The 25,131-nt window shown below is 47.4% G+C and overlaps 1 protein-coding gene across 6 annotated transcripts in view; it reads right to left on the reverse strand.

Moving 5' to 3' along the window:
• The window catches only part of LOC126531823 (dipeptidyl peptidase 9-like), a 156,604-nt gene that overhangs the window by 84,661 nt on the left and 46,812 nt on the right, over positions 1-25,131 (reverse strand). For all 6 annotated transcript variants that reach the window (XM_050179557.3, XM_050179559.3, XM_055071505.2 and 3 more), the window contains 2 exons: positions 24,699-24,803; positions 21,139-21,326 (listed from right to left, as the gene is read on the reverse strand). In XM_050179557.3, the coding sequence (XP_050035514.1) occupies positions 21,139-21,326; positions 24,699-24,803 (293 nt within the window). The remainder of the gene's footprint in view (positions 1-21,138; positions 21,327-24,698; positions 24,804-25,131) is intronic.

Below are 25,131 nucleotides of genomic sequence, written 5' to 3' on the forward strand. Positions count from 1 at the left end.
AAAAAGCCCAGGCGCAAGGAAAAGAAAGGTGCGGTCATCGTTGACGATGTTGACGCATACAGGTCAAAGAGAGACCGAGAAGCATGTTCTGCACGGACGCAGACAAAGAGCATGGGGCAGTTATATTCCTCGGCGTTCCGTCGTTCTTTTCGAAGTTCAGCGTGTAGTACAAAGAAGCGCAAGGTGGCAAGACGAGATGAAGTGGTAGGGAGTCGTGACGCAGTTAATCAAGTTCGTGTTGAAAGCGGGGCGCCAGGACGCAAATTGGCAGGAGACTGTAACGTCTTGGAGGAGCTCATCGTGAGTCAGCCCTTTTGTTGTTCCTCGGTAGCCAGAGTAGCTTTTGAACCGTGACCACCTCGAGTAAGGCTCAATAGTATGAGTCAGTCGTAAACGTTTGAAGCGGGAGGCCAAAGAGCTTCGTAGGAGTGAAACGTTTTGTTTTCTTTTGTTTTATTTTTGAACATAAGAAAATTTTCGCGATTTGAGATTGAGTTTCTTTCAAAATGTAAAGTATGAGCTTTGTTTATGTTTTAGTTTAAAAAGCTCCGAGGTTTGAAAGAGGTGTTTTATGTAAACCTGTAGTCTCGCGAGATGTTCATTAATGAGTAGATAGGCTCTTTTTTTTGTGTGTGAGTAACCTGAGTGTCAAGGTAATCGCTGAGAGGCCTATTGTAACGCGCATGTGTATCAGTTAACCTTCTTTTTTTATGTGTTTTTTTTTATTTTCTAAGGTTAAGCGCGTAGGTTTTCAGTAAGTGCGTGATTTGCACTGAGAAGAGCTCTTAGGTCCACTAGCGCGTGTCCTGTGCGGACGGAAAGAAGCAGATTTTTTACTGGGTTGCTCGTGTGTGTTAAGGACAGCCGTATTCTGACTTCTCTAGTACATACGCGTGCGTATAGCTAGTTATTAGAAGACACATTTGTTTAGAGGTTCCTCTGTGTTGCGTAAGTTACGCAAGTTTGGTTGTTCGGTTTCCGTATCCTTGGAATCAAGGGGGGGACCAAGTGCTTATAAGCAGCGATTGTCGGCTGCTAGAGTGTGCTCGTCGTCGTGCTCTGTGCTCGAAATGTACTCGTGAGCTGTGTGCTCGATTGCTGTATGCTTCGTCTTGCGGGCTTCATTTCGGAGTCACGCTAGACTGTCGATGTATGTCTTGTTTAAACTGTAAATAATGTAAATACTGTCACGTGGTGGTGACGTTCAAGAACACAGTGGCAATACTGTGAAGAACAAACCTAACTTTTATTGGGCGAACCTGTGCCCACAAAAACAGGCTACACTTATAGCACAACGATAGCGGCGAACACTGTCGGCGATCGTCGAAAATCTGATCAGCGGGTCAAGCGCGTCGGCTTTTATATAGCAGTCGTCGAATGTTCCAGACTAATCGTTTGGACCCGCGTGCCTTCCACAAAGTTCTACACCATTCGCGTTACGCGATGAAATCAGATAACAATGTTCGGCGACAACAGACAGCCGGGTAGAAGCATCGATAACTTTCCAGAAACGTCGGATACATGCAGGCACGTCCCTCGCTGTGCGATTACAGTTGTTAAGCGGCGAAACCTGGTCGCCCGATAAAGATAAGTACACGTGTCAATACTGCAAATAAATCCTGCTCGCCTAAGTCCCGACAAAGAGTCAAGTTCATCCTTACGACTACGACTGCCAAATCTGACAACCAGCGTCCATAGGCTGCAAGCCTACTGTTGTGTTCAGCGGCAGGAAAAAACTTCCACACTTTAGAGCTTAGGCATGGAGTGGGGGCACTACAATTATCAAGAATAAGCTCCACCTCCCTCTTAAGATGGCTCGATATGTTGATCGAACTGCAAAAGCCACTCATGAAAAAGTTCTCGCATCATGCATGCCTTGCGGTTGTGACGATAGCGTACCGGCATCCTGGCAGCACAGCGGAAGCAGTCGGGATTTCTCAATTTCCCATTCATGTTGTGGAGGGTGGCACGGAATAGAGCTTTAAACAGAGCCCATGTGTTCGGAGAGATGGGAGGGCAATGCGAAGAGAGGGCCGGAGGCGCACGAGGCTGGCAATGCGGAGAAGGCTTAAAAACAGGTTCTATTGCACGAGTGCGCGGCAGCCGTTGGGGTGGCGGGCGTGGGTGCAGCAGTTCGAATGTTTCTTTTTTATTTTTAAGTACAGTCGATGACTGATTTTTCGTACGCCTAATTTTTCGAGCATGCTTGATTTTTTGGACTTTTTCCCGGCCCCAGGACATACCTCATAAAGTCAATGTATTACGTGGCTCAACATTTCGGACACTCTAGGGAGGGCTGTTAGATTTTTCAAACTTTCCAAGCGTCAGCCAGGCCAACTGCCGCGCATATTGAGCTGTGTTGCTGCCATCTTGTTTGTTTACATTTTCCTCCTGTAGCCTCGAAGCCGGTGCCGGTTCTTGCATGGCGGTTCCTCAGCTACTCAGACGCTGGATTGAGGCTATATGCTAGCAGCTTCCACTCCCGCAAGAGCGTCACTGCCGTAACGCAATGCTTTTTTTTTTCCTTTCTTCCTTCGACTGCCTGTTTGTGTTTGCCGTGCGTTGACGGGCTTAGCGAGTAGGCCTAGTCGTGGTCGTGCTGCGGAGACGTGAAAACCACGTTCTGTCACTACTGTGGCTCGCATTTCATTGAATCGGCTTCAGTACTTCAAGATGCTGTTTCTGGAACTTTTATTGTTGTGTGCAACATGGCAGCGAGGAGGCACTCAACGAAGTCGGTGTGACCACTTCCCGATGACTGCACTGTGTGTGCTGCTTAGCCAAGCGTGACGATTCACAATGGAGAAAAAAATCTATGTTGTCATCGGCCTCAAGAGTTCCGATGAACCGATGCAAGTACACCACAATGTCGATGTCTAAGAAAACGGCAATCATCAAGCTTGTCGAAGGTGGCCGATCACAGGCAGATGTCGCAAAAGAGTTTAAAATTTCCAAACAGATTCTTTCGAACTACATGAAAAACAAGCAAATGATTTTGGAGGCGGCGGAAAAGTCTACTGGGTGTCGTCAAAAAAATGCAAGCCAAGGTACCTATCCAAAGCTCAAGGAGGCCCTCCTTGTATGGCTGAAGTCAACAGTGGCCAGCAAGGTTCCAGTCTCCGGTGCCCTCCTCAAACAGAAAGCCGAGACGATGGTGCTTCAGATGAACATTGAAGGATTTAAGGTCAGCGACGGCTGGCTAAGAAACTTCAAAAAGTGTGCTGATCTCAGCTTTAAGAAACTGTGCGGCGAAAGTGCAGCTATTGACCTGAGCATTGTTGCAGACTACCACTGTGAAAAGCTGCAGTCACTCCTATGGGAGTACTCGCCGGACGACATTTTCAAATGCGACGAGACCGGACTTTTTTTTTAAGCTTATGCCAGAGAAGACTCTTGCCTTTGCTGGTGACCCTTGCCATGGTGGAAAACACAGTAAGGAATGAGTTACTGTTTTGGTCGGCAGCAATATGTCGGGGACAAAAAAACTGCCAATGCTTGTCATCAGCAAGTCGAAAGCTCCGAGGTGCTTTAAAGGCGTAAAGTCCCTGCCTGTCTTTTACGAGGCAAACAAGAAGGCATGGATAACACAGCAGTTTTTATAAAGCTATGTGAGAAAACTAGATTGTAAATTCGATCTAGAAGGCCACAAAATTTTGTTGTTCATTGACAACTGCACTGCACATCGGCACATAAACAACATGAAGTCTGTGCGAGTCGAGTTCTTGCCACCGAACATGACAAGTATCCTACAGCCGATGCACCAAGGCGCAATACGCAACCTGAAGGTGAACTATCGGTCACGCTTGCTTTCGCATGCGGTGTTGCGCCTCGACAGTGGAAAAGCCTACTCTGTCAATTTGCTTGGAGCACTTAGCATGCTCGCTGATGCGTGGAAGTCGGTGGCACCCACAACACTGCGCAACTGCTTCCGCCATGCGGGATTTGTGTTGAATGGCGACTCAGCTGTTTTTGACGAGGATAGTGTCGTTGAGCAGCTGTGTGGCAGAGAGCACCTCTCGACAACCTTCGCACTGCAGGCGTCGAAATTCCCTCGACCGTCTCGTTTTCAGAGTTCACGGACGTGGACAACGAGTTGGAATTGTGTGCCGGGCTCACGGATGAAGAAATCATTTGCCAAGTGCTTGCAGAGTCCGAGAGCGGCGACGACGACAACTCGCCTGCAGCTTCGCAGCCGACGCAAGCTGAGCTGATGCAAGCGGTCGCAACTCTTTCGTCGGCTTACGGTGACACGACGACTCTCGCTGAAATTCAGACGGACCTGCTTGCACGCAAGTGAAGCATGGTTCAGAAGACCATTAATCACCTTTTCCAACCTCTAACTGAATAGTAAGCAATACATTGAGTTTTTTTGGGGACACATTTGTTTTTTCCGACTGCCTGATTTTTCTGACATTTTCACAGTCCCTTGAGGGTCCGAAACATCGGCCATCGACTGTATTTCCCATTCCATTACTTTTCAGCACAGACACCCAGCAGCCAGACTTCATCACTATAACAGATAATGTGGCATGGGGGCATTGTAGTAAACAGGTTATTTCACCATAAAAAACATACAAAGGTTGACGGTGCAGCGGCAGCGTCCCATGGTTATAACCGTTGTATTGTTCAAGCCAGTATCGTCAAAAGTGGGTTGAACTTTGTGTCCTGAGAATGCCGATTCTGAGTGTCTCCCTATTTCTTGTGGCAGCTGTTGTGTATTCTCCAGTGCACACTCACAAATTCACCTTAGCAGCGGCTGGCTAGCAGCTTGTAGGTCTAGTATGGCCGAATTTTGATATAACAAAATTGTACTTGCAGCAAAAAAACTTACATTGTTTAATTAAATTAATTTAAATTGCAAATTTCGTTAATTCATGATTTTAAAATTTCATCAGTAAAAATCATTCCCCAATTTCCCAGAATGTTCCTGGCGGATAGTATCTTGATAGTAATCACTTACAAACAAATCACAAAAGGATCAGGCCATAATAGCGTGGTTATGAGCACCAGCGCACACAGTGCAAATCCCGTCAAGAGCAATGCATTGGCGTGACTCACGTCATCCAAGATTAGCACGGTGCCGTAAATCTTGGAAATCATCATGGCTGCCCACGCTTTGTGCCTCCAGCTGTCATCAGATTGCGTCCTCAAATTAACAACAAAAGCTCAAAAAGATAAAGATATCGTTCTTAAAGAGAGAGAGAGAGAGAGGTGAAGAAATGTCGCAGTTTCACCAGAAATACAAAGCTTTAATGGCGATAGCAAGGAGACAACTACACGAAAGTAAGGTTCATTGTTTAATTGGTGTCATGCACGTTGAGCCAAAGATCTCACTTGATGACCAAAAACACTCACTGTCACAACGTCAGTGAACGCTTTGCGCTGTGCCTTGGAAACTTGAGATTACGCGACCACCAATACTAGAAGTTGGGAAAGAAAATGCACATCAAGGCACCAACCATCTTAGCTCGGCCTCTGCACTTGCCGAAGATTACCGCCATGATATAGCGCGTGGATCGCCTATGAACAGCCATGCCCAGCTACAGCAAGGGTAGAGGACAGGTGAAGCACACGCTAGGGAGAGAGGGCGGATAGACGCAAGTCCCCTGCTTTTACCCCCTCTCTCTAGCACAAGCTTGATCACATTATCACATGCTCATATCTTCCCCACCCTAGTTGCACTGAAGGAATAGTGAGCTCTCGTGTTTCTCTGAGTGCTCCGAGCTGCCGGGCACCCTGCGGCCTTCACAAGTTGTTAGCTGACAAATGGTGCAGCAGTGTTCACTGCATACTGTGTCCCGGCGCGTGCGCTTTGAGGGCGTTTTTACCGCTCAAACTTTTCATGCGGAAGGGCACTTCTGGCCGACATTTTTATGGTTTGTTTGCTGGATTTACCAGCTATACAGGCTCTAAGTACAAGCTTGAAATGGCTGAAAATTTCGTTAAATCTAAACCGTACCTTGAAATTACTTCGCTAAATCACAAAGAAAAATACCCGGTTTTTAATGGAACTAAGATCATGAAATGAAAATAGTTCACTACATCACGGACTTTGTTAAATCGCAGTTTGACTGTACTTGCAATGAATGACATCACACAAATATCTGTACCATGCATTTGTGTTGGAAAGAAAGGTACAGTAGACAAAATTTTCTACAATTACTAGAGGGAACTCTCACGCGTGGGAATAATGGGTAGTACAGTTAAACCTCAATATAACGAACTTCAATATAACAAAATTCTCAATATAACGAAGTTTATAGCTTTTCATAACCACTTGTCCATAGAACACCATGTAATTATAACCTCAATACAAAGAAGTCTGTATGCGATTTCACTATAACATAATTTTGCTTCCGCAGCAATGGAATGCTGAGACAATAAATGGAAACTGCCGTGGACACAGGTGGTCAAATGATTGAATTATAAGCGGCTGCTTGCAAGCGCACCTGGCAAACTGCGCGCCGCGTAACAAGAGCGACCGCGGAAGTGAAGCCACATCATGTTCTGTATAAAGTCCATGTGCGATAAGATCCTATTGCACTCTGCGCACTTTGTGCTTTAGGTGCAAGTGAAAGTGTACGAAGGTGAGAAAGAAAGGTGGTGGCTTCATGCACAAGTGCCGCCTCCCCACACGAGCAAAGGGAAAGAGGGGGAGGAGAGCGAGCGTGTAACACGATCAAGTGCGTTCAAAGGGCGGTGCGAGGGGGGGTTATAAGTTGGTGCGCGTCACGATTTCTGGTGCGTCTCTCGTCCGTGGCTGTGCATGGCTGTAAGTGCGGCGGGGCGCATACGCAGCCACGCACCCTTCTCGAGAGGTAATCTGCCGCGCATGCAACGAGTGGGCGTGCTGAGCTGTCTTGCCACACGTTTAGTATTGAAGGCTGTGTAATCTTGAGTCTTGGTGACCCGTTGGAGCGAGAAACAGACTAAACATTCGCTTCCCACTGCCGGTACTTTTCATGATAGCGTTGTCCCAGTGTAGGCGACGCCATCATCTGCGGGGGTGGAGTGCATGCAAAAGGGTGGCTAGCTTAGCTTAATTTCTACCGCTATGGTGTACTGGTATAGGGCAGTGTGTCGTTCGGCGGCAAAAACGTGCCTCTTTTTGCGATGACGACCGCGGGTGTTGGAGCATGCCGATCTGCTGCAGCGCCACCTGACGCGGCAGCTTGGAGTCAATGCTGGCAAAAGGAAAAATAATGGTGCAACACAGGATTTGTAGTTACGGTTGTCGTGGAGGTCATGCATGTACATACAGAGATCGCTGATTGCTTGCTGTGGTTTTTCCTGCCGCGTTCGCACATTATTTATGTGCACGGGAAGTGCTGGATTTCTAAATACCTTTGTGTGTGTGTGCGTGCATTCGCATGTTTGTTTTCTTCAGTGAAACCTGGTGAATGCCTTTCTGGCTGATGCAACATGAAAGGAATCCCACGCAACCCACCAGGCACAGTGCAGGTGCTCCTTCCGGGCTTCTTATCGTCATGTGATTCGAAATACTAAAAACATATGCGTGCTTACCGAATAGAACGAGCAGACGAGTGTTTGTTTGTCTTCTGCAACCGAAGCGCTGAACAGACGATCGGGAACACTGCATGATCCGTGGTTAGAAACGTGCAAGCTTAGACACCGCTTTGATGCATCCTAACAGTTTGTAGTGTTTATTTTTTGTGAATTATATTAATTTCATTTGTTTTGAGAGCATTTTAGTTCAAAAAATACAGAACGTTTTGCACAACATATTTAAATTTCACGCGTTAGGCACGCTTGTTGATCAAAGCGCCCTACTGGTGGCATCATCGCAGAAGCATCCCCAGTTCTCCCATTGTTTTGCTGTACAGACAACACACTATCCCGTTTCACTACACCATACTACCGCATATGTGAAGATATCGTCAACGTGGCACGAAACCGTATCATATGTCGCCGACTCCCAAATTTATCAAAACTAATTGTTTTCTCATATAAAATTGCTTTTTTTTCTATTGCCTAACAATTCGGGAAACACTGCGGCCCCTTTCTGTGCACGTAAGATCGATCGGTGATTGTACTTATTTGCATTAAATGTCCAATTTCAATACTACGAAATTTCAATATAATGAAGCAAATTGCCAATTTTACCTATTTCGTTATATCAAGGTTTAACTGTACATGGATTTGTCTCGTCTTCGTGCTTGGGGCTTTAGACCACGACCTACTGAACTCCAGACCTGCATAGGTGTCCCTTGCCCAGCATGCCTGGTCTAATTCAACTGTTTTGCAGGTAGGTGCAGAACATACGGGCAGAGTGGTGCTAGTTATAACCTGTTTGCTGTCGTCTGCTTCCGTGATCTGTTCCAACATTCGTGCTGCTATTAAAGCTTTGTATTGGTGGTGAATGAATAAATTGCCAAATATAAAAGGAAAACAAATTTTGCTAATGTTTTGCATCTGAGTTATGGTTGTGCGAATATTCGAAACTTTCGAATGCCGAAGCGAATAACTTAATATTCGATACGACCTTCAAATCGAACAGGGCTATTCGAAGTCTTTCGAAGTTTAAGAATACCGGTATGCACACGTTTTTTGCAAGTTTGTCTTTTTATATCTACTCTGGGTACAGCGTTTTCATGCCACTTCGCTGATGGAGCCATGACCACTTGAAGCAAACAAGGCTATGACCATGGCCGTGACCGACCTTTGGACCAAGCATACGAATTCACGAACGTAAACAATACAGGCACGAACGTAAACAATACAGGGTTGTGGCAATATAATCGTGACAAGTGTTATACTAAACGAAGTGGATGATAAAATGCGATCGTTCTGCAAAATTTGAGCAAGAACAATGCAGCGGCGAGCGCAAAATCTTTTTTTGAACATGTGTAGCCAAATAATAAGGACCCTGTGTTGATAACGATAACGATGGCTTTTCGGAAGTTTTAAAGAAAGCATTTACTATTGCATTTTTAGGCACTAAATGTAACGTAATTGTAACGTCATCATAATATCCGTAGGTATTTATCGACATAAATGTACATATTATACCTTGTAATTGTAAGATATAATATAAACCGCCTTCTCATTGACTAATCTTTAAAAAAAAAGGTTCCTCGAAGCGGTAGTAGGTATTCGGTGATGCTACCAGGTGCTTTCAAAAGCTTTTTTGTTTCCTTGTTTGTTTTTTAGACTTGCACTTGCAAATGGGGGCACCGGATGTGTATGTCGCTTCAAGTTATCAACTCCAGTCCAGTTTTTTCTGCTCAATTTCGTGCATGGCCGAAGTAGCCAAACCACAGACTAATCGACGCAGCGAGTGTTCCAGAGTGCTATCTGGGAGTTCTTCGATCATGGAGCCAGCAACATGACGTGTCGCATGTGCAAGATGCGCCTTAAGATGCCCGCGGGCACTACAACCACCCTCGTCAATCACCTAAAGCGTCACCCTGATCCATTTAAGCAGTTTGAGAAACTCCGTGCTGCCGAACGCTCAAAAAAGTCTGCAGGCCCGAAAAAGACAACGGGCAACAACAAGGCGGACGCAAGTGCTGCTAGCTGTAGCTACTTCAAGCCAACGTTCAAAGGTGACAGTCAGCGCACAAAAATGTTAACAACGAACGCTGCACAGTTCCTGGCCACTGGCTTGCACTCTTATTCTATCATTGAGGAGCCGGGCTTTTTGTCTTTGATGCCCACCGCAGTACCCGAGTACAAGGTCCCATCAATGACTACGTTTTCTCGGAGTGTTGTGCCAGAACTTTATGCCAAAGAAAAAGAATGGATCAAAAGTGAGCTGTGCAATCACTTCACCCACAGGACCCCATGCCACTTGGTGACGGCCGACAAATGGACGTCTAGGCCTGGGGATAGCTATGTCTCATTTACATGCCACCTCGTTGATAGAGTTCCGGCCTCACAATTATCACCTTGCATCTGACAACTTGAAGCGCATCCTCGACTTCGCAAAGGAATGGGGACTGCCTCAAGATGTTCCAGTTTTCATTGTCACTGGCAATGCTAGAAACTTCCTGGGCGGCGCATTGCGAATGGGATGGACAAGTACACAATGCTTCACACATACATTACAATTGAGCATCTAGTGTATGAAGAAGGACACTCCGAATTTTGAGCAGCTGTGTGTCAAGGCTTGAGCAATTGTAGGGCACTACAGGGGGAGTTCCCAGGCCAGGAGTCGCCTCAAAGAGGTTCAAGTTAGCACGGGCTTAGAGCCCCTTGAAGTGATTCAGGATGTCGCAACGCAATGGAACAGTGAATATGAAATGATATCTCACATTTTAAAGCTCCGTCTGTCAATTTCCTTTAACCTGTCAGAACAAGACATATTGGAAAACCTAACTTCAAGTGAATGGCATCTGATGGCATCCGTCACATCAGTGCTGAAATGTGCTTACGATGCAACAAGAGAATCTTGTTCCGAAAAGCACCCAACTTTTCCACAAGTGGTGCCACTAGTACATTGCACGCAACTTCTGCTCACCCAGCAACAGGAGATTCGTGGGGAGGAGTCTGTATTGGCCTCGAGTTCCACCACTGGAAAAGCTAGCGCCACCGTCGCCATGACGTGCTATTAGGGATCACGTGGACATAGCAGCCGCGCCCGCTGCTTCGGGAGCGCCGAAGCGAGCTGAAAACGAGAGTTAGAAATCTCTCGTACGCTGCAGTCCTCATTTAGTGGCGAGATTTTCCCGCTTCGAGTGACTCCTTTACAACGCTTGAAAGCACTACAATAGGTAGTGGCCGCCTTTGAAGGCGCGCAAAATGGTAGGCTACTGCTCGGTGCCGCAGTGCCGAACGTACGCAACGGAGCCCGGTGTCAGCCTTATTCACACGCAGCCGCAGGAAAAGAAGCTGCGTGCAGCTTGGCTCGCGAAACATAAAACTGGCAAACAGCCATCGGCTACAACTCGGGTATGCGGCAAGCACAGAGACGAGGAAGATTTCTGCTACGACACCGGGTCTGCGATGTTCGGAAAACGCACACTGAGACACTCGTCCGAGTCCGCTGCCTGACTATTGTCATGACGGTTTGGTCTATGAACTTATCGATGCTATAGATACTGGCAAGTTTACTGGAGTGGAAAGGGAGCGGTAAGAAGCACATTAAAAAAAAGCATGGCATATGGTAATGTTTGTGTTATGAATTAATACACTGGATTACAAAAAGGAAGCAGCGGGAAATCGCACGCTGAGAACACCGATAAACATACAGTGCGACGCAACTCGAGAAATAATATTGAAACGTCCAAGAATTTAGAAGGAAAAAAAAAAGATTGTATCATTGCGACGGCACATCAATAGTCGAAGTCTCTACAATGAAATTATTTTTTAACAGCTCTGATAGCGCCCACGCAACAATGGTTGCTTGTATATTGTCAAATGCTCATATTCTGCGGCCTAAAGCTCATGGCACGGTGCGAAAACGCACACGCAGCGAAAGCGAAACAGTGCGCGGACAAGCATGCAGACGCGCAGTCAGTCGCTGCGAATCTGTGCGATCGCTGCATTGAGGCTTCATTCTATTACGCTCCATTTAGTTATACAAACACAATAAGAGCATACTTCACATAGTTTGCTCTCAGCGTTTACCTACCTTTTATGCAAGAAGCTGGTTCGGGAGTTCATCGCGGCGACCGCGCGCAGTGGCGTTCACTGTACATATTCGGTAAAGAGATAGCGTCTGTAAACGATTCTGTGCTTTCAGTTTGCCCAATATTATTATTTAGACAGTAAAAAACTTCTCTCGTTTCGAAAGTGCTTACAGAAGTGTCCGGGAGAGCTAGCACATGGTGTTTTCAGTGAGCGCTGACAGCAAAACCTATGAGGAGCGCGCCGCGTGATCCCTCATACTACGCCAGCGAGGCGCTTCCGATAGATGGCGACTCCGTAACTCCTCGCCGCCAATTTGCAGGAAACCTCCTTCATTGCATGAAGTCCAGGTATGTGGACATAAAATTGCATGTCACATATGCCTTGAGCACGACATTGGACCCCCGATTTAAAGCAGTCTGTTACGACACCACAAGTGAGAAACGGTGGCTGAAAAATCTACTCTGCTCAGCTGTGGAAAAGAGCCTGCCTCAGGCAAGAGAAGAGCCCAGTGCACCTGCACAAGCTGTCTCTAGTGATGTGCGAAATGTTTTTGGAACTTTGGCCTCCACCACCACTACAAGCACTGGTTCCCAGTGACTGATGAAGTACCTCCATGCACCTGTTCAGCCCCGCTTGAAGAATCCTTTCCTGTGGTGGAAAAATTTCAGTGAAGTCAAGTACCCGCCACTGTCCAAGCTAGCTCGGCTATACCTGTCAGTGCCAGCAACCCAAGTGTCAAATGCGAGGTTGTTCTCGTCAACAGGAATGTTGTCACTACTAGAAGGGAACACCTTCTCCCCAAGCATGTTGATGAATGACCATAAAAACCCGCGTATAATACAAGGTTTTTCCTATTATTAGCGCCCCAAATTTTCGCTTCGTACTATATGCGGATCCAAACGAAAATTTCAGTAAGAAATTTGGGATAGAAGTTTTGGTTTCGTTATTGCTGTGTGGCTATGGCTTGACTTCGTTACTGCTGCGTGGCTACGACTTGGCTTCCTTATTGCTGCGTGGCTACGGCTCGGTTTCGTTATTGCTGCGTGACTACAGCATCGTTTCTTTATTGTTGAGTGCGCACCTTGGCAGCACACATGCAAACCACACTTCACGAAGTGCATCTTTTTTATTCCGCATTGAAGGACCAAGATGTCAGGACCACAAGAACTGTACTCGGCTGCTTTCACGAGAAAGGTTCTTTTAGCTGTACAGGACATCAGCAACAATGCAGCTGGGAGGCAATTTGGCGTCAACGAGGAAAGCATTCGCGGATGGTGTCGACAGACACCATCCAGGGTGCAGCAGAATGCAAAGAAGCTTTCGCGGCCCGAAAAGTGGGACATTACCGGAAATCTAACTCGCACTGACGGAGTTCATACGCCAACAGCGAGCCGCGCATCTAGTTCTGAGCATGGAGCTTGCAAGAGAAAAAGGGTTACCGAGCTCCGCCTTCAAAATGAGCAAGCACTGGATTTATTGCTACATTTGACGTGCTGGTTTTTGCTTATGCCGCCGAACTTCGATTTCGCAAAAGCTGCCCAAATCGTTCGAAGAGCTCCTTGTGGCTTTCCAACGCCACATTATTTCGCTGTGCAAGTCCAAGAACTTCCAGCTAGGGCAAATCAGCAATGCTGACGAAACGCCAGATTATCTGGGCATTCCATCGCCCCTCACCGTGCATGAAAAGGGCTTTAAACAAATTATGTCCAGTTCCACTGGCAACGAGAAAACGCGAGTTACCGTTGTCGCGTATGGCAGACGAATGCAAGCTTCCACCCTATGTCGTCTTCAAGCACAAGACAGTGCCTAAAGGTGAAGAGCTGCCAAAAAATGTGGTCGTGAGATGCCATGAGAAAGGCTGGATGAACGAGAATATTGTGCTCGACTGGATAAAGTCCATTTGGTGTAGGCGGCCCGGCGCACTGTCATCGTTCCCGTCCATCCTCGTGCTGGACGCATTTCGTTGCCATTTGGCTGACTCAGTAAAGAGGCTGTTGCGTGAATCTGGCACTGAACTCGTCGTTATCCCAGGTGGGATAATGTCTCAGCTGCAGCCTTTAGATGTTTGCGTAAGCAAGCCATTTAAGGACGCAGTCAGGCAGTGTTACACAGACTGGATGCGCCCAGTTGAGCCTGCAGTGACGCCGACCAGGCGGATGAAGCGGGCTTCGCCAGCCGCACTATGCAAGTGGATTGTGTACGCATGGGCCAGCATACCAGAGGACCTCATGCGTCACACATTCAAGAAGTGCAGCATCTTGAACGTGCTTGATGGCAAAGAGGATGAGTTCCTCTGGGAAGATATGTGCGACAAAGAACTATCCGAAGAAAGCGCAGTCCTCGAGTTTTCCTAACTTATACGCGGACAAAACTTCTTTTTTCCATTTCACGTCCCAAAAATTTCGCCTCGTACTATAAGCGGGTTCGTATTATACGCGGGTTTTTACGGTAGTGTTTATACTTAGCAACATGCACTAGGATGGGAGGCTGAGTGAGCAGTGCACAGTGGTCTGAATAAATTGAAAAATGAAAAAGTCTCATGCCTCATGTCTATTTATAATGGTTCAGAAAATATACTTGATAAAAGAGCCAGCAGAGATCATTGTAACAAGATTATGCACTTCATTCCATCAATTTTCCTTTGTGTACTAGGGGTCCCAAATATTTGCTCCACTTCGAAATTATTTGAATTGGATGACTATTGGCTTCGTATTCACTTCGAAGTGAAAAACCACTATTCGCACATGCCTAGTTTGAACAGCGCGATTAGAGGAGGCGGAGCAGTGCAAGAAAGGTAAACAACAGGCACAGGTCGAAGCTGAATCCTTCATGACGGTCCACAAGAGTAAGCGAGTTGCTAGCAATAATACATCTTTGCTACAAGGTATTACAATGTACAAAATGTCTACGTTTCAAGCCTTGCACGCAGCAAGAACAAATCTATCGGAACTGAGCACACCCACGAGCAATTAGGCAGAAATAATCATATACTGACCGCACCAAGGAAATTTACTGAGTCAGAAATGTGACAAGCCGCTGCTTCAAAATACTTGCCAAATAAAGAATGAAGACCAAAACACACTAACCCTGACTCAATTCATGAGCTGAAAGTTTGGATAGCTTGGAATAAATATTTATCTTCGCTTTTAAAACAAGCCCATATACGCTGCTCACACCGTTTGAACATAGCTTAATCAGCTTCCAAAGTGCTTTTGCATGTTGTCTGAAGCTGAGGCCAAAGCTTCTTGTTGTCCAGCCAGTCGTCGTCTATGATATCTCCAGGTTTGCAAAGCTGCACCGGCGTCATACAAACCCAATGTAAATGCGGAGGCAACGGAGGCAGTTGAGGCAAGCAATGGATGCGTCACCATGTAATCAAACATGGCAGCACCTACAGGATCTGCGATTCCAAGGATGAGTGCCTCAACGAAGAAACAAAATATTGACTCTTGAAGACAAAATGCCCATCTTGGACACTGTTCCTGGAGGCGAAAAAAAAGAAGGATGTAGCTGACAAATTTGGCATCCCAGCTAGTTCTCTGTCTACAATCCTGAATGCAGAAGATGCGATTCGCACTGCATTGGAGTCAGGTACCGATTGCAAGAAGAAGCTGAAGCCATTAACATACGCCAATGTCGACAAAGTGGTGTTTACTTGGTTCATGGACACGAGAGCACGAAATGTTCTCATCAGCGGCGCTGTTTTGCAGCAAAAAGCAAGGGATCGTGCTTGTATCTTGGGCTGCACTTATTTAAAAGCAAGTAACAGGTGGCTTCAAGGCTTCAAAAGTAGGTATGGAATCGTCTGCAAAGTAATTACTGGTGATGAAATCAAGAGTGCAATGAAAACTCATCTGGTCGGGGTTGCTCATAGTCGAGAGCAAAAAGTTTTTTGTGCCATCTATTCACACGTACATAATCATCTCCCCCCGCCGCCCCCTTTCGTTTACTTTCATTGTGAACAAGGCCCCGTATCGGAGCCGAAATGTCTTGCTTTTTTTTCTTTTAATGTTTTTGGTCGGCGTCCGTTTTACCCTTGACTAGTTAGTAGTGAGGCTCTGCGGACAGCGATTGTGCCACTTCTTGGATTGGGCACAAGCTACCATGCATTTTGGAGCGTTATGACGCGTGTGATACATACAACGCGACGACACGGCCCTTTTTTACGAGTTGCTCCCAACCCACACCCTTCGCTGGAATGAGACGTCTGCCACGGCGGCAAGCAGAGTAAACGCCACTTGATTGTTTTGCTCTGCATAAATTCGGACGCAAGCAACAAGCGAGTCCCATTGGTTATCGGCAAAAGCGTCCGACCCAGATACTTTAAAGGGACACATAGAATGGCAGTGAAATACGTGGCAAACGCGAAAGCACGGATTACACGTGGCATATTTAGTGACTGGTTGAGACAGTTCGACAAAGATATCAAGAAGCGAGGTCGCAGAATTTGCCTATTTGTAGACAACTGTACTGCGCACCATGTTGAAGGCCTCGAGCTGTCTAACATTGAGCTCCAGTTTTTACCCACAAACCGTACCTCACTCATTCAGCCCCTCAACAGAGGAATTATTAACACTGTGAAGTGTTCCTACCAGCGTAGGCTAATCTAAAGGCTGTTTCTGAACATTCGTCTTCAGAGGGAAACAAAGGTGGACGTTTTTCAAGCAGTTAGGATGCTTGAAGCATCATGGTGGGAAACAAGTGCAGACATTATTATGATCTGCTTCAGCAAGGCCCGGATCACAAAAGAGGTTCAGGCTGCGGAAACTGACAGTGGACAGTGGCTTTCAGGCCCGCCCAATCTCGCCGAAGCTTGGGTTTCACTATGCACGAATGGAGCAGCCTGGACGACGTGCAGCTTTGCGATTTTTTGTATGCAGACGACGGCACCGTCGCTACGGAAGAGATCTCGAATGAGGCGCTGGTGGAAAGTATCCGATAGCACAATGACAACGACAGATCTTTGGAGGTTGATTCATCACGTGCTTTGCCTTCCACGAAGGAAGTGCTGGATGCCGTTGACGTTTTGCGCCATGTCACGGGCTCGCTAGACGATGATGGAACAGCGTTATGTACGTTGATGTCTTACGAGCGTTCAGTGTTGCCATCCCTCCCGAACAAGCAACAGAGCAAAATAACAGTTTTCTTATGCTAAATAAATGCGTTCTGAGTGAGTATCTCCAGTTCTCCTTTGTTTAATTTGTGCATTTCTTTTTCAGATTTTCATTCATGCTGAAACTTGTGGGGGTTCCACTCTGCGTGCGGCTAGGGCTGAAGGCGAGCTCCGGATCTAGCCCCACGCAGTCGCTTCGTGGTACTCCCAACCCGTAGCGCGGGAATCGCGGCTACGCCGGGTTCGGACGAATAAGGCAACCAGCGGTGTCAACGGTAACAACGTTTATTGCTATTAGCAATAGCGAACACTCGCAGAGGGACGTCCTCTCCGTAATAGTAATAAATAGTCTGGCCTCGTTGCCCGGGATAGTCAGGCAACGTGGTCACTCACGGGTAGCAGCAGGTACTCCAGTCCGGCAGGTTATGGGTCCGGCCTCAGAGAGAGAGCGTCTCCCCCGGTCGCGCTGTTTTGTCCCTTTTTAGCTGGGCGAGGGGAATGTCCTCCTCGCCCGTCAGCTGCCTGCCCGCGAGTCGCGGAGGAAGGGCGCGTGCGCGTCGCGAGAGCGAGGGAGAATCGGGAGAGGGCATAGTGTGCCTCTCCCCCGTCTATGCCGGCTCTCGACGCGACGGCGCGGGGGAAGATGGGCGCGTGTGCTCCCCACAAACTGCATATAGCGAAAACCTCTTTGCAACGAAAATTTTCGAGCCTTTGTCAATTTCGTTATATCCAGGTTTAACTGCATTTAAGTTCGTTATATCGAGGTTTAACTGTGTTTCTTGTGAAGTTATTAACAGGCTGTGTCCAAGGGCACCAACAGCGCCCTCGCTGTCACGCTTCCCTCACACTGGATTTACCTTCTGTAATGAGCCCAACTCCGCAACTGAAGAGCCTGAACTGCTGCCCACTACAACAAGCTCAAATGTGGTTATCATTGATGACCGACGAAGCTGCAGTGTGCTAATTACTGCCGCCATTACATTTTAAGACATTTCAGATGTTGACAGTGCGATGTCGTCATCGTACTGACAGAACAATGACGAAATAATTGAGCAAGTTCTCCGACCGTCAAACAGCGACTCGATGATGATGTACTGTGTGCTCTGGAGCCTTTACATGCAGATCTGACTGGAGCTTTTGCAGTCCTTATATCAGCATACGACTGGCAGAAGTATAGGCGTACTTGGTTAGTAAGCGTAAGTGCACACAGCAACGCATCGACCACCTTTTCCTTGCACAAGGACCTTGAAAGGACAATGAAGTGATCTTTTTTGGATACATTCGTTTTTTCAGACATTCAATAGTTTGGACTTACAGTGGAATCTCGATGATACGATCACAGCTAATATGAATTTCCGGATGATACGAATTTTCCTGTGGTGCCAGCCAAGCCCCATTACTTTGCAACGTGCTAGAGAACGGTTGTTAAGAATCAATTTTCGACCCACGTCAGTTTATATGAAAATTACCGAAGACACTTTGGAAATTCTAAAGTTTGCTTGGCGAAAGCCAGACGCTGCTGCCATCTGCGCTCCGCTTCCCTGGCTTTGCTGTTCGGTGACATAGCCAGTCACTGCTGCCGTCTGCGCACCAATTCATTCGCTTTGGTGTTCGACGATATTGCCTGTCGCTGCTGCCACTTTCGTTCTGCTGCCCTGCCTTTCGTACCCGGCTATCTAATCAGTCGCTTTTGGCGTTTCCGTTCTGCCTCCCTTGCTTTCGCATCTGGTGATATATTCAGTCGTTGCAAGCGCATTCGCTCCTTGTTCTTCTGTCGTTTGGTGTTGGGGGAATCCGGCGTCCGCTGCCGCTTACCCAAACCACTTGGCGCGGAATCACTGGGCCACTTCGGAGCCATGCAAAGGAGTGGCGGTGCAGCTGCCATAGCCGAAGCGCGTCCACTCGTTCTACCATTACTGTGTGACGTCACGGTTGCTGTGCACAGCTGCGCCCCCACTGGCGTGCCGGTTGCTAAGAAGGGGAGGAGGTTGCGCCGCTACGCGGAGAAGAGGCCACAGTTGGCACGATTTCAGAGCACGGACGGACACGACCGCGACCATGAGCCATTAAAAGCTTTTGCCTTAATAAACGCTGCCCCACCGACAGCCACGAAAGAGAACAGCGCGCAGTCACACGATTTCTCCCTTTCTCTTTTAGTGCGGAGGCGCAGACGCGGCGCCGGACAGCGCGGAGGCTGCGGCTGGGTGTGAAGAGTTTGAAGCGGTGGCACTTTTGTTGCATTTGTGCTTTTCCTCCTTTCCACGTGCCATCGGATGGAGTAGCTGCTGTGCTTCGGGCCGCATTCTTTGTGTTAGACGTGGGTGATGGCGAAGAACCACCATCGGCAGCTGAAAGGCTGCACGCGCTTGAAGTTCTGAGGCGTGCTATGGCCACGGATGAAATCAGCGATGACATGTGCACGTGTTTTTATGGATTTGAACAAAGTCTGCTAAGTGACCTGACAAAGAAAAAGAAGCAGAAGGACATTAGAGACTTTTTCTTCAAGAAATAAATGCTTTTTACGCACGTGTGCATGAGTGAGTTTACCTCTGACTCTTTAATTTCGCTAGTTTTAATTGCTTCGATGATACGAATTTCGGCTAATACGAATATTTTTCGTGAACCCATGAGATTCGTATCATCGAGATTCCACTGCATTACGTTCCCTGTGGAGTCTTAATTATTGGTCGTCGACTGTATATCGATGTACATAACTCCATGAATTGCATTGCACACTTTTGACTCTATATCTGCTGGGCCCTATCCTGTTCGATATTCTAGAGAATATTCAGTTTAGCGAACTTTCAGTAAAGTGAACTACCGTAAAAACCGGAATATAGGTAGAACTTTTTTTCAAAAAACCATCACGCAAAGTCGACCCTCGTCTTATATACCGGACATTGGCGGAAGAACTACGGAAGTCTTGCAACAATGGGCAGATGAAGTAAACAGCCGCCATCGCCACCAGCAGCAGCGCGGCGTGGCGACATTGTGGCACCGGCATTTTGCGTTTCCACTGTCACAAAGTTATATTGGTTAAAGGCTGCGTTTTCACATATTGTTCCAAAATGAGCGGAAGCCGACGTCAATTCACCGTCGCCTTCAAGAAAAAGGCGACTGAGTATGCGAAAGCCCACGGCAACCTGGCAACACAGCGCAAACTTGGAGTATCCGAAAAGAGCATTCAGTAGCGGCGGAGGCAAAAGCAAAACGTATTACAACTTGCAGCAACCAAAAGAAATTGTCATATCGTGGGCGGGTCGCAGCAGACCACAGAACTGGAGGTTGCAGAGTTCGTCCGGCAGCTGCGTGTAAGATCGCTGCCTGTGACTGCCGAATGCATCCGTTCGAAAGCGGTAGAGATTGCGCGCGCCTATGGACTGGGCAGCAAGAAGCACTCGTCATCCGACTCTAGTTCGGACGACTCTGATCAAAGGTGTTGCTCTGATTCGGAGTAGCGCTTGCGCACTTCATGCCCTTCTGTGTACTGTACACCCGGCCAATTTTTAACTGTACCGCGCGACCATCGACCCGCGTGTTTGTCAGGACCTTATCATCACGGCACGGAACGGCGAAATAGCGAAAGTAAGGGCATGTGTACACATGCGCGTATCTCATTTGTTTCGCCGCTCAGCGCCATTAATAAGGTGCTGACAAGCACGCGGGTCGATGGTCGCGCAATACTGTTAAAAACTTGGCAGGTGCACATGCAAGCAGCGTTTAAATAAATACTGTCACCATTGTGCAACCGGCTGAGTCGCATTTGTTTCAAGGTAAAGGTGTCTTTCGGTACTTTTGCCACTGAAAAAGATTTTTTTCATTTTTAGAATACGTTAGTTGGGGAATCGACCTATATTCCGGTCCGACCTATAGTCCGGTTTTAACGGTATTTCCTTGGCCCTTGAAGTTCACTCAAGTAAGAGTTCACTGTATCTGCTTTCTGCACACCGGCTGAAGAGCGGATTAGTGCTTATGCACGCGCATTCAGAGCACAGTACGTGCCATTGACATGTGGTTGCAGCAGAAGGTTCTCTGTGGCCTTGGCAATCCTCATGCAATCGCAGAACGTACAACACGTGACATATAGCACGCAGCCCCAGCTTTCTTTTTTTCTGTTTCTTGTTTGTTCACTCCAACCCTCCTCCTCTGCATTGCCCACATCATTCTCCCCTCCATCAGCGCATGTCATGGAGAACCCCACTCACTGCATCGTTCGTCCTCAGCAATGATTTCCACATCTTGAGAAGGATATAACACAGCCCTTTTTTTATGGAAGACCTTGTGGCTACATTTACTCCCTGACGCTTACCAAAATTTCTGAGATACAGTATATAAAAAGTTGCATGACAACTTTCTCGGTGCACAAAAAAAAATTGCAATATATGGAATGTATTTTTCCAGCGCCTTTGGGACTCTCAATAAATAATAAATACCTGTCCAGTGTGGGAGAGTGAGAACTGTGCTAGGGCAAGGGAGGAGCGGGCATTTGGAGAACCCGCACGGGGGAAGCGGTGCTCCTCTGTGCCCGCTGTGCCATCTTCGCCAAACGAAGGCAGCTGAAGCACTTCCACGTCACTCTCGTCCACCACCTCGTACAGGATGCGGTACGTTCCCACTGCATCTGCATGTTGCGCACCAGTGTCGGAAACCACTCAGAGATCTGCCACGCAGTTGCCCCTCTGGCCACTGCATGGCACCTTGCTGCCCGTGCAGTCACAGGAGCAGTCCTGCATATATCTTTGCACCTTCGGGCCTCCTGCTGTACCATTCAATAACGTGCACTAAGAAAATCTGAACTGAATATGTTAATTAACGTTGACTGAAAATCTGGGTAATAATTTTACTTCTGCAAGTGCCAGGATGGTTGTCTTGTAGTGAGAATAGCCACACTCAATAAGCTGTCAGTACTTATCGTATTAGACTCCGGTCAATTAGATCCCGACCAAAGGTTCCAGCCGGCACCCATGCATTTCTGTGAACCCACACTTTTGTTATTTCCATCCTAAAATAAGCCTTCACCGGATAATCCGAAATTGACTAGTAAACATGCATGTACCTGACCCCTATTTGTGACCCCAATAGCGAGCCCTTCAGTAGTAGCGTCTGTCTTGGTGGAGCTTAGCGGACAGTGAATACATTGAACATATGTCATCTCTCATTAAAAACTACCTATTCTTTACCTGCACTAGAAAGATTTTCAAGCAATAAACGTAGTTGACAATTGTCTGATTACGGTATTTACCCAATTCTAACACACACTCTTTTTTTCCGAGCACATTGGGCTGAAAATTGCTTGCGCAGTGCAACCAATACGAAACCAAAACCGCCTTCGTGGCATTTGTATACTTTATCACATAACACAGGTTTACCCATGTTAAGCGGGCAAACCTGTGTCACGCGTTTTTCCCACTAGTGTAACATACCTTAACGTATAAGGAAGGTCTAAATTTTGGACACCTTACAGCTCGTCATGCGATAATTCGGACTCCAACTGGATGACTGTGTGCTAACTTGACCACAGAGTCAAGCAAAAATAACGGTACCTTCGTTTTGAGATGTCACCAGCATGGTTGTCAACCATGTTACCAGCACTCTATAAAACCAAAAGTACAGTAAAAGCTCGTTAATTCGAATTCCGCGGGGATGCTATGAAAATTCGAATTATACAAAATTCGAACTAATGAAAGTCAGAGAAAAAAATCGCTCGGTTAAGGCGCGTATATAGTCTGACGTGGCGTGAGCACGCGCGCACACGCTACGTCACGTTGGCGTGAACAACGTCTATACTTCGAAGCTCTGGCGCAGCCAACGTAACCAGACGCGGCCAGCGCGGTCCGACGCGCCCGACGTCGAGATGGCTCTTGCTCCATCTGCGCGTTTGTCGCGGGCAGAGAAAAAAAAAAGTGTCCGTCTCGCGCGAAAAGCGAAGCATCGATTGCGATAGAAAATTAGTAGATAGCTATACGAAGTAAGGATAATAGTTTTATCGGCCGTATAAACTTGTAAGCATTTGCTTACTAACTAAATTAACAAGCACTGTGTCACACGCGCACAGGTGAGCATGAACGCATCTCGCTCGATGACCGCGGAAACTCGCTGAAAAACGTTGGAGTGAGGGCACGCAGCAGTAGCAGCGAGCGAATTGACGTTCGTACAGCCCTCGCTTTAACGCGAACGAAACGTAGAAAGCACATCGCATATGAAGCTACTGGCAATACGCGCACTCTGCAAACATCGCAGATCGCTTTGAAGACGAGGCCCACGCGGGCGCGCACTTTGGCCACGTCGCAGATCGCTTTCAAGATGCGGCGGTCGCATGGCCGCGCCGTAAGCAGCAGCCGCCTCAGCCGCTGAAGATTGTCCCCCGGTCCCTCCCTCGACTCACCCCCCTGCCTCGCGCGCGACAAGAGAGGGCGCGCTCCGCCCCACCTTCCCCTCTCGCGCACGCGAGATTGAGCCGCGTTCGCCGGCTCACCCTCGCACGCTCGTACGCAAAGAACATGGCGTGCGGCGAGGGTGTTATCGTCCTTGCCGCTGATCGAAAAAGCAAAGCTGCGCGACCCGCGCGGCGACGCCTGCGTGCTCCCGCGCACTAGCACTCTCCCCATCCACGATGATGCGGAGTTCGAATTATCGGTGGCGGTGCGAATTTCAGTGTGAATTAGCGGGATGTGTTACATATTGCTTTCAATACATTGTGGGACGGACCGCGGCAACTAATTCGAATTATCCGAAATTTCGAATTAACGAGTAGTGAATTAACGAGCTTTTACTGTAGTTAAGCCTGATCAGTCTTGCAGTCGCCGATAAGAATTCGGTGCATGCACTGACTGCACTTCTATCTATCTGTAGCAACAGCCTGACAATGTTCGAGATGTGAGCTGCATTTTGTAGCAATGCTTTCCACTTGATTCCATTTGCCCCTCTTATCATCCGCTGTTCATGGCTGGCTGATGCCGTTGATAAAGCATGCAGAGCGTTGCTCTGACCCCTGGCACAGTGCGAAAAGCATGAATAAGAGTAGCATAAAGGCATTGCTAGAAAATTGCAGCCATGGAATGGCCAAGGGCAAGTGTACCTATGTGCAACACACATTGACAAGTTGGGCTGCATTCTTGGACGACCACTTTCAAAACATACTTTCATTTTCACAATCATTTGTGCAACTTGCGCCAGACACATCGACAGGTGGCAGTGTTTCCTCACTGTGATGAGACAGCACACTTAGCACTGTGCCAAGAAAGACGTTGCTCTCAGGTGCTGACGCATCTCACGCTGGTCATGCGAAACATGCGGCAACTGTGCCAACAATGCTATTGCTCCTAGACTCCAATGCATCTTGCACTATTCATGCTGAACTGAAAGTATCTCCGAAAGTGACGATCCGAGAATATGGCACACTATTTTGATCTGCTTGCAGAATAGAGGCACTTATTTTTGGGCAAATGTGATATTTTGGACTTTCAATTATTCAGACGTTTTGGCAGTCTCCATCGAGTCCAAATTATCGGTCGATGCCTATAAACAACTAGGGCCACTAGATATATGCCCAATGTTGGCCAATTCCTCAGAATGAATGTGCCGCTATGACACAAAGGGTATGAAGCCTTAAACATCTTTAGATATGTGTTGTACTTCTCCGTACCTACACCTCTCAACATTCTTCCTTCAACAAGCATTATACATCACCTTAGTCCTTGTGATGTAGACAGCTAACAGCTACAGGCATCAAGGCTGTGCCCGTGTCATTCACAACTGTTGTTATTTCGCCAACTCAAACAAGCTTAGTGTCATTTAGAGTCAAACACTGCGTTGGATAAACTTGAATCTACGTAATTAATTTTTTTAAAGTGAATATTGAATTCACTTCCTCTTAAATTGCTACATGCCAGCCTGAGTGAAGACATCCAAAAGCACATTTGCAGTCTTAATTAGGTTGCCATGCCATCGACCATAAAGCACGACCAAGTGGTGAGGAATGATGTGCACTCACCAACCATGGGACACCACCAGAAGCCGACGTACCGGTTGAACTCCTCCTGGGTCACGTAGGATGGTACGCCCACACTGACTGGACTCTCTGACACAGTTGCACCTTCTACAGAGGTGGGTGATTAGGACAACACAAGTAAGCGTAAAAGCAGTAACGGTTCACCGCAACTCAAATTTGTTCCACCAGACGGCATACAGCCACACCCCAAGCAAATATCACGCACAACGCTTCCCAACATGTCTGAAAAATGTGCTGTAAAGATGAATAGTCAACGCCCGATTTTTCGGACGTGCCGATAATTCGGACGCCTTCGTGACATCGCCATGCACCCCATAGAGTCAATGTCTGAGTGAAAAGTCTGAAATTTCAGACATGGAAACCTTTTGCCATCCAATTTGCTGGGCTTTTTGCCATGACCGCAAGTCCGAAACGG

The sequence above is a fragment of the Dermacentor andersoni genome, chromosome 5, assembly GCF_023375885.2.
Source record: "Dermacentor andersoni chromosome 5, qqDerAnde1_hic_scaffold, whole genome shotgun sequence".
Taxonomy (NCBI): Eukaryota; Metazoa; Arthropoda; class Arachnida; order Ixodida; family Ixodidae; genus Dermacentor; species Dermacentor andersoni.